The sequence below is a fragment of the Ascidia mentula genome, chromosome 3 (assembly GCF_947561715.1).
Source record: "Ascidia mentula chromosome 3, kaAscMent1.1, whole genome shotgun sequence".
NCBI lineage: Eukaryota > Metazoa > Chordata > Ascidiacea > Phlebobranchia > Ascidiidae > Ascidia > Ascidia mentula.
The window spans coordinates 16,898,107-16,908,759 of NC_138568.1; the positions used below are offsets into that span (position 1 = coordinate 16,898,107).

General features: G+C 38.1%; 1 protein-coding gene across 1 annotated transcript; it reads right to left on the minus strand.

The window, feature by feature from the left end:
• Window positions 1-606: 606 nt before the first annotated feature.
• LOC145895795 (uncharacterized) lies at window positions 607-2,384 on the minus strand. Its single transcript, XM_082984579.1, has 4 exons — window positions 2,133-2,384; window positions 1,112-1,256; window positions 940-1,046; window positions 607-852 (listed from the first exon to the last, which is right to left on the minus strand). The coding sequence occupies exons 1-4, from the start codon at window positions 2,382-2,384 to the stop codon at window positions 607-609; spliced, it is 750 nt and encodes a 249-aa protein (XP_082840705.1).
• Window positions 2,385-10,653: the final 8,269 nt, after the last annotated feature.

Below are 10,653 nucleotides of genomic sequence, written 5' to 3' on the forward strand. Positions count from 1 at the left end.
TTGGTAAATAACATTTTTGTTGCATTAAAATTGTTGCAAATAATAGTGTTTGGAAGTACAGTAAACCTCGGAAGTTGGGATAAGGGAACTTCGCTCTCCGGAGTTAAGCTAATATCCTTAAAAAAGTCCGTTTTTGCCTATTCTATTTCCCGACCATGCGAATATTTTTGTTACAATATTTTAGTTATGCAAACAATAAGCGATTTTGCGTTTTTTGAAAAGGAAGCTTTTACATGAGAGGCATTGTCCTATGTTCAAAGTAAAAATGCCCAAATAACCAACGTCGCTGTAAATAGGAAAATTAAACAATTGTGATTTGAAATAGACTGATCTCCCAGCGTAAAATTAACATACTGTATTCTTCCGACGTTTCGTATTCCATACGGTCAGACTTTATCCGTACATTTCTGGCAGCAATAGTTGTACAATACAACTGTGTTCATCATCCATGCAGATACAACAACTGTATTTTTAATTAATATGCCTTGGAATTTAGACCATACACAAATAAAGCCAAAATCACAACAGTTTAGAAAAGGATTTTGCAAGAGCAATAACGTCTGCAATCCGCCTAACAAAGTTGAACAATAACTTTTTCATGAAACGTTAGATTAGTTTTGTCATGACGTATAAGCAAATTGCAAACAAAATTGACAAGCATACGAGAGAAATGAACAACTCGGTTTCGATGCGTTTCATCACTGGACACTCTTCTCTGAATTCATCCAATAGAACACCGCCTTTGTTTTTATGTGGAAAGGAAGCAGCTGGTATTGGGACGTTGAGAAAGGCGCATAATGGTTCCCATCCATCTTTTACTTGGAACACAAGCAGTTGATTCGATGGAACGATCTGTAAAATCAATTGAAAGACAGCTTTTCATAATTAGGTTGTAACAAGTTCATTTTGTCATTGAAACAATTGCGCCGCATTTAACACCTGCTTGACGTTGCGTTCGTGTCTTCTTTTAACACGAACCAACGACTCTTCATCAAAAGGAACTCGGCCAAAGTTTGGCCATGTTTTGTATTTGGCAAGATGACTGGCTAAAAAAATAAATACAAATTACTTTTTAAGCGATTTCGTGCTTTCAAAAATAAAATTTGTTTACCACTTAGTGCTTCAAAAGCTTGCCCTTTTGCTCCAGTGTAAGTTAATATGCAACTAAGACTAAATCTGATGTCACTGTTTACTTGTTCGCATTGATTCTGCCAGCTTTTGACCCAACTGCTCTCTTCTCGAGTAGTCAAAACAACCTGCAACATACAATGCTGATTTGATAGACTTGGGCAGAATTTTGCCTTTTTGTTGATTGAACATAGTAACTATGACAGGTTTAGTAAACGTAAATGCATAGAAGGTAATGATTCTTTATACTAAGTTAGTTGTTAGGTACATTTCATTCAAAACTCTAAGCTGTAAGAAAAAAATGCATACCTTCTTATGAACAAATACTATTCAGACGATCGCCCCTAAGCCCCACGCAACAATGTTATACCACTGAAAAACGCTGCACTGACAGACAAACGGGTTGTCTGAGACCGATTTTCGCTCATTACCTGCGTACAGTTGGCGCATGAATTGCTATCTACCCGTCCAACGAACAAAATCTCCATTAATATGATACAAAACGTTTTGGACAGTAACCGAAGCTTATGGATGTTCATTTAAAGATTTGGGGGATTCCTGGCCTCATTGGCCCCTCTTTACACCAATGTTCAAAAACTGCTGTTTAGCCGAAATTGTTTTTAAACAAATAATAAGTGGGTCAAAGCTACAGGAATTGCCCTGTTAAAGAAGGCCTGGTGAGCTCCCGCAGCTCAGTCGCTAGAGGAGTGGGCCGTCTCTGTTGGGTCGTGTGTTAAAACTCTGGGTTGTGTGTCAAAAAACTTTGATTAAGATTAGTTGCGATGCCATTGCATGTTCTTGAAAATACAATAGACTGACAAAACCTAATTTATATTTAGAGAATTTGTTGTACAATAAACGTTACTAAAAATCAGTTAGTAAATCCGAAGAGTTTCATGTGGGGATAGCATTTACTATAATGTATACATACATATAATACATGGTTTGCTGCTCTGCTATATGTGCTCAGAAACTATTAACTAGTAAGTTTAAGTGTATAAAACCTTGACATCGGGAAATGCATCAAATATTTCCTCCCAGTAAACATCACAAGGACCATCCATAACTGCATCAACATTCTCATACATTCGTCTCATGTCCTCCATTTTAAAACCCTCTCCAACTTGCCTGTGCCAGTCATCTCCGAGGTAATAAAAGTTCTCCATCCAATCATAAACTTTATACCCCAGTAGTCTTAAGGCCGCTGCCATAGTTTTTGTTCCAGTTTTTGACAAACCTGCCACCAGAACTTTCATCATGGATTCAGTTATTTTGCAGCGGACAAAAAGTTACGTTTGACCGAAATCAACTCGCGTTTAATTAATTAGCCGAGCGAGACTGGCCGAGAAAAAAAGTACTTGACAGCGAACCACAAAACTTCGTGTTTACGGAAGCGTATCGTCTTACAGCGCACGAAAATCGTCGTGTTCACGGAAGCGTATATGAAGGTGCGCGGCCATGTTCGACAAATATTTTTATTATGCTTTTGTGCTCCATTGTGTACTAAGGACTATATGCGATCCGCGGGCCTTTTATTCAGTCCAGTCGAAATGGTATTCCCGCTGCAGCTTCTGAAACAGGAAAATTAACAATGTAACCCAAATAGCATTGTGTAGCTAATCTATATATCTGTATATACCAAATTAAGTGTAATTAAATCTGTGCTAATGAAACATAGTAATCAGTCAATCAGACAACCAGTCAACTGCACTGATGAGACTTGGAGGAACGGAGACGGTTTTGTCAAAGGAGAGAGATGTAAAAACACTACAGGAGATTGGTAATTTCCAACACAATTTACACCAAGAAACATTTTCAAACAAAATAGCCCGGGAATTAATTTTTTAACAGTATATTTTTTGCGCCATCACAATTCCCTTACTTGTGGGTGATTTTCGCTGTCAGTTAATTGATATGATTCGCGTACTAACTCCGTAGCAATATTGTGTATTTGCCTCATATAGTATTCCTTGTTGGCACAACAACCAGCCTATTGTGTTTCTAGGCCAAAATCTTGAAATACTTTTTTATAGATAGAAACATTCGGATAAAATGACCGAAAGCAGGCGAGCGTTGCAAGAAGCAAAGCGCATGGAAACGGAACATCGGATACGCTAGAATGATATTCACACAAAATTTGAGGAACTGGCTCGATAGCGCCAACTGCTGGCAGAGGTTCGCGATTGTAAAATACTTTGCAGAAGCAATTGATATTGTCATTTGTTTCCCAACGTATATTCGGATTAAATTTTGCTTGACTTTACTACTGATGTAAGAAGTATCAGCATGGCGCCAGGCAACTGCTGCCATCACTTTTGATTAGCAGTTTCTCATTTTGAATTGTTTGACTCACAAGTTTTAAAGACAGGCTAGATACGTCACGCTACGTCACTCAACCTACACGTACCGCGTCACTCATTCCGTTACATCTTCGTCAGTATGACGTAACGCCAGTAACGCCGAGCACTCATCCGGTAACACCTGTTCTTCCATCTCCTGACGCGAACTCCGTATTGTGGCAACATTCTGCCAAAAAGGTGTGTGACGCCAGTGATTGGTTCGTTGCGTCATAGGGTATGACGTAATATACGATTTATTTTAGGACAGAGACTTCTTGGAGGATGAAGAGTTTTCCTGGACACTTTAAAGCGTTCTCATCACCAAGAAGTGACGTCATGAGGAAATTGATTGATTATAATTTTTAGGATATTTTAAATTGTTGATGATGAATCTCAAGAGAATTTGGACGAGTAACATTTCATTTGCTGTCCACAAACAGTATATTATGAAATATTGCGACTTAAACGCTCTAATCTATGTAATCGGTGTTCAGTATTTTTTGTTGTTGATATTACTACCAGTTTCTTATGATGTGTTTTTTGCTTTGTATTTCGGGAACGGGTGACCTGACGTAATGCTTGGCTTGCGTTAAAGAAACATTCAATTCACTGTGCCGATTGCGTCTTTCCAGTATTTCCTATTCCTCGTACCTTCTTGTAGTCACATACAACGTTAGTAGCAAAAAAAGTTTTGTGAAACATGCCTGCTTGGAAATTTTTGTCATACACATATGAACTTTGGTGGTATGATTTTCAGGCACATACTGCTGGTTTTAAAAAAATACATAAAGCTTCTTTCGTTACTGTAGATTTTATTGCACGTGTATTTCAGTTGCAATTGATAGCAAACATAAGCAATCAAACTTTTCGTGCAATAGGAAATTGTGGTAAATGATCATGATAATGGAAAAATTTGCGTTATTTTGCCATATCATTACATAGGAATAGTAAGAAATTCTGACTATTTCCTCGTCAGCTCTGAAATATGCAAATAGCCTACTACACATCGAATTTAAGTCATTTTAATTTGTGACCGGACTAATATTTGCTTTTGTGCTGGAATGGAAGTATATTTCCGTGATTTAGCGACTGAAACGTTACCACAAAAATACAATAAGCAGAGGGTCATATACCGCTCATACATACGAGACCTCATCATCTTAAATAAATACTGCCGAGGTATGCCATGGGCGTCATTAGTAAATAATTAACAGGTCGTTTAAGTTTGTGATTGCTATTGTACGAATGAACCGTCTTGACCGGCTTGAAGCTCAGTTTTAAGCGCAAATGATTTGTATTTCACTTTTTGCCGAAACAGTTGGTAAGCATCTCTTCACTACAATGTACAACATCAGTGTTGATTTCTGATGAGGTTGATTTAATAATATCGGAAATCATAGTTTTTACTTTTTCGTAATTCTGTAGTTCTTCCGGCCATTTTCGCACAAAATCATCCAGACCCTTTACAATCTACCTTTGCGTAAAATCGGAAAAAACTCTTGTCATTCTCTTTTACTCCTTTTTCGCGATTTTTTTTTAGTTCTTGTTTTAATAAAGCTTCTGTGGTCTTATTTTGAAGTTCTTTCTGAGTTTCTTTGAATTTGTCAACTCGTCTGATGTCACCATGGGCCGAGCAAATTTTTAAAAACAAATCTTGGTCACTTACACATGTACTGTTGTAACCCGCTGCTAACACCCCTATAAGGTGAAGCAGTACAGCGCTTGTTTGTACTGAAATAGTAACCAAATATATGTTGCGGGACGTGTAGGCGCAAGTAAATTCATGGTGCATAACCCTACAACCAAATGTGCATGACACCTTAGTAAAGTAATGCACAATCGATACGCCCAAGACACACAGCCATCCTACACAAATCAAACCAGACATATAATTTCTTATCTTGTAACAAATTAACGTAATTTTTCCATCTTTTGACGCACATGTTGTGGCCTCAGAGCTTTGCTGGTTATGAGCACAAAGTGGTTGATCTTCTGATGAAGTCGATTCGTAAGATGCGACAGAACTGCTTGCCAAACCGGTTTGTTCGTTTGGTTGTGAGGTAGTAGGAGATTGGTCACTTTTCGGTGATTCCAGAATGCAGCAGAACATAGAAACAATTTCTCTATACAATAGACGTTCTGTCTTTTCGTGTTTTGGCGTTTCTGTACCGCTTATGGTTGTTGCTGTTAAAATTATGTTGCTAACTTGTTCATCCAGCTCTTCAACTAATTGCATTTTTTTAGAAAATGACAAGATAGAACTTGCACACCTAGGAACGTATTCCCACCAATTGTCAGCGACATATAAAACAGTACAAAGCACGAATCCAATCCACCAGGTGTTCATTATAAAATATTCCTTTGCACGGTCTACACACTGGTTGCTAACAAACTTTTCTACTGGCTCATCATAGGACTGGTTGAATGAAAAATTTGCGGGAACACAAACTATTCTCTTTGCTGTGGTTTCATAAAAGAATAAAACGCTGATCGTTCCCAACACACTTAGTGAAAAAGATCGAAGTGATTCCCACCAAGGCTTCATTTTTTCTGCGGCAAGCAGATCTCTCCACACGAAAGAATTTTCAAACAACATGATTGTTACCAACGGTTTTGAAAAGAAACTCGAAGTTTTGTTGCACGCTAACTGTACAGCAAGACCTTGCAATTCCAAATGTGTTTGCAATGATAAAGCTCAACTGAACTGTTTTGATCCAGTAAATATTAATTTAAAGTTGACGTCGACACTTTCGGTAAACTAGAAATATTGATTTAAGGTGCCTACGTCACAACTTCCCTCTTACAAATGTTTTCCGTTCAACCAGCCTCTAATAAACGCTACTAAACATTTGCCTCAAGCAAATTTGATATTTGTAGGTTTGGAGCAACATTTTACATAATTAGTTTATTGTTACTTGCACTTGTATTTTATATGTCACAATCTTCAATTCTGTAATTGTTTGTGTAAACAATTCTTTCTACAAACGGGTAACAAGAAATGGACGACCACACTTGTTGTTAAATACTTGTTGTGCTGCTTCACAGTATCCTTCTAATCTTTCCATTATGAAACAAAACATATGATGTGTTCCGCTTTGCCAATCCATTATTGTATAAAATAGTTGATCTTTGCACAATCACTACTGACTCGGTTAGCGATATGCTGATTAAATGCTGTTATAAATCGTGTATAGTTCACAGGATTGCTGTCCAAATACAGTAATTTAGGCTTAGGCAAGTCTATCCCATATTTAGCACCGTGGCCACATGGCATAAATCACTGACCATCAAGCGTGCCTATCGGTTCATGTACACAGTTGGATTTTCCTATGCTCTGTCGGAAGAGATGCTGTTTCGTTGGCACGTCTGTTTGATCTGTAAGTACACAGAAGAAGAGTATTGACAAGAACACAATATTTAATTAGAAATACCTTTTCTGTATGCAAATTACAACACGAAGTTTATACCAAGCACAAAGATGCGCTGATTACTGTATCGTAATGCTTCACTGGCTGCAACGCCCCAGTAATCGCAACGTCACATGTACAAAAAAAGCGCGTCCAACTCTAATGTGGGCTCGATTTGCAACTTACGCCTCCGGGAGTGTTTGACTTTGGAAACCCTGATGGTTGGAGCAGGCTGAGAAGATTTGAACGCTATCGGCATGTTTGCAGAAACAGGTGAACCTTTCGCTTTGCTTGTTGGGAAGCAAAACAGAAGATGTAGTTTCGTCGTTTGGGTTAAACACAGAACAAGCAACCGATTATGATCTTGTGGTCTCGAAATTTAACGACTATTTCACTGTTCGAGTAAACGTTACATATGAACGGGCGGTATTCAACAGAATGGAACAAAACACAAAAACTCTGTGGAAGAATTCATAACTTTATTGTATGCTCAAGTCGGTAAATGTAACTATGGCGAGCTTAAAGAGGAAATTATAAGAGGCCGCATTGTTGTGGGAATACACGACAAATCTCTAACTGAAAGGTTGCAATTGGATCTGAACTGTCTCTTCCTAAAGCTATAAAGGTTGTGCGTAACACAGAGTTTGTTAAGAAACAACAGGCTGTACTTTGTCTTGCGGGACCAAGTGCTGATGTGGACCTGGTCCGCAAGCAACGATTGTTGATAATGCAACGCGAGAGCAATCGATGCAGATCCTGCGGCCGATTCATCCAGACCTTTACAATCTACCTTTGCGTAAAATCTGAAAAAACTCTTATCATTCTCTTTTACTCCTTTTTCGCGATTTTTTTTTATTTTTAAGTTCCTTCCGAGTTTCTTCGAATTTGTCAGCACGTCTGGTGTCACCGTGGGCCGAGCAAATTTTTAAAAACAAATCTTGGTCACTTACGCATGTACTGTTGTAACCCGCTGCTAACACCCCTATAAGGCGAAGCAGCACAGCGCTTGTTTGTACTAAAATAGTAACCAAATATATGTTGCGGGAAGTGTAGGCGCAAGTAAAATGATGGCTCATAACGTAACAAGCAACAAATATTTGCACATGTAGGCTATGTACGTTTCGTTCGTTTTTCGTCACAGTTTGATAACCACTTGCAGTGTTATCGTTTTGCTGGCACAGATGAAAAGTGTGTGGAAGAAATGCCAACCTTTACTGAACCTGTTGCCGAAGAAGCGACCACATAGATCCTTGGAGTTGTGTTTTACATTCTTCATCAAAATGTATAGTTTATAAGTCACAGAAAAACGGATCTTTCAAACAGTGTTGACTTTTTGCTATTTTTTGCCATGATGTCTGAAGTATCCCCGACCACGTGACGACATAAAAAATATTTCCGTATTTTTCGACGTTACACAAAATCATCATTGCTCCATCCAAGAATCCGTAGTTAAACATGCAATTAGCCAAAATTTACTGTATTTTGATTAACTGTGACTGATATACAACCTTACACATACAAATTGAAAAACTTGGTTTCACGAATAAATTAACTTTTTCGATTATAATTGTTTAAGCATACATAATTTAATTCCAAAGTTCCCGTTAACGTTTGATGGGGACAAAAAGCTTTTATGCTGGAAGCCTCTTAACAATACCTAAATTGTAACGAAAAATACCTTGTTCGAGGTATCCCCTTCAACCCAATGCAGAGAAATAATTGGAATGTTTGTACCTTTGTAAAATCAAACGAAAAGTGCTCTTAAGCATTCGGAAGAGACAGAAAATTCGGAAAGATTGATCCAAACAAACAAAACAAACACGCAATCAGAAAACAGTTTCAATATCTTCACCACTAACCCATTCCATTACAAACGGTGGCATTATGGTTTCACGGTGCATATAAAATGAAACATCATGAGGTGTACTTTACTGTGCTGTTGAACGCGGGGGACTAAGGTGACACACTCCTGCGGAAAGGCAAGACCTAATGACCTCTGGCTCCGTGATAGCACTATATGGCTTCGATTATGAAAGTTTAATGTGAATGATGGTGGTGTTGAATTTCATTTGGATGTACGTAAGTTTTCTTGGGACAAATCTCACGTATGTCCTTCGAATGTTAGATTCGTTTTGTTTGTTGCTTGACAATAAAATAAAATTAGCCTACAGATCAGTTCAACACGGACAAACTTGTGTTTTTATTCAAAATTATCTTTGTTTTTAGGACATTTAATTACAAATGCAAAGCGATCTCTAATTTTATCAAATACCCGGAAATATATTTTTTTTCGACAGGAGAGTTTTTGGTTGAAGTCATCAAGATTAAGGATAGAAGATCTGATGCACGAGGCTGTGCGACGCTGCGGACCAACGATTTTTTCAATCACAGCTATTTTTACTATGTCTGCCGAACCCGACGTCAACGTCGCCTGCAGGATGAACTCATTTCCAGTCGACTTTGCAAAAAGCAAACGCACCAAATCGTTTTTTCGGTATATAAATAAAAAAAAACGTGCCAGAACAGCGCCCAGTTGAATTAAAACCGCTATTCGTGCAGACAAGACGATATGCAAAATAATGGGTAAATATGTAAAGATTTCTAAAAATATAATTCCTCCATGCAAACGGGGTGTCTTGGTTGGCGTGAAGCACCTCTCGCGTACTTCAAAACTAAATAGGAATGACGTAAAAGAATGGCTACAAAAGCAGGTCAATGTTCGGGTTTGTACAATATTAAGTAAGTGATGAAAAATTTTTACACAACCCATATCTGAGCTTGAAAGCAAAACTCCTGCAGTTACAAAATAAATGATATTATTTTCCCTCTGGGCCGTCAAAACGCACGTTTTCTCGTTCGATGTACGCTGGAAAAATAAGAATTGCACACGTTAAATAACTCCCTGGTCCTGCGCATTTAACTGAAACGTACGTTTGACACGTGTCACCACTTGATCGGCAGGCAAGAAGCGCCCCGCACGAAGCTGTCAATCAACTTGCGACCAACGTCATGATGATGAAAATATTTGAATGCTGAAAAGCAAATATGAAAGCCGATTGTCAAACTGTTGAAGACGAAGACCGAGTACTGAAAAATAAATCTGCAGGGAAACGAGGCAAGATCTTATGCAAGGTTGATATAACACACTGCACAATTTCATCAACATTACCATGTTTTTTTTGAAAATGATGAGTCAACACAACCTCAAAACATTCACTTTAAATCCGCGCTATCACAAAGCAATCTGTTGATCATAAAAACAATTCTCTTCATTTACTTTAATTGTCCTGTCCCCGATTTTGACTTCTAAACCAATATCGTCGCGGGGAAGAGAGGAGATTTTATTCAGTCAAAACCAAGGATTTTTTGTGGCTATAGTTGACCGTAGAAAATCAAACGCAATCCTGATCAGGTATTAATTTTCGGTCACTGAATATAGTTTTAGTGCAAAATAGCAAATATAGGAGTTTACAAGTTTTGTTTGAAAGAACTCCAGTGTTCCAATTCAGTGGCGGTTACGCGCGTGGTAGTACATCAATATTACAACACCGGAGCAAACGTGAGAGGTAGGGCTTCTCATAAAGACCATCGTATAACACAACGTCATAAAAACGGTCAATTGAAAGCGGCGATTGATGAGGATGTCCTTTTCAACGGTTAAAAAACATTGGGATGTTTGTTGTTTAAATTTTACACAACGATGATTCAATTTTGAAAGGATGTTGTTTAGATGTGAGACAATGAAATAGGAAGTGTCAGTTTTAAATGTCAGAATGCAA

Coding starts and splice junctions, on each gene's coding strand:
- LOC145895795 (XM_082984579.1), bottom strand. CDS start 2,384: ATGAAAGTTCTGGTGGCAGGTTTGTCAAAAACTGGAACAAAAACTATG. Junction 1,257..2,132: donor ATGCATTTCCCGATGTCAAG/GTTTTATACACT, acceptor TGTATGTTGCAG/GTTGTTTTGACTACTCGAGA. Junction 853..939: donor ACGAACGCAACGTCAAGCAG/GTGTTAAATGCG, acceptor TTGATTTTACAG/ATCGTTCCATCGAATCAACT.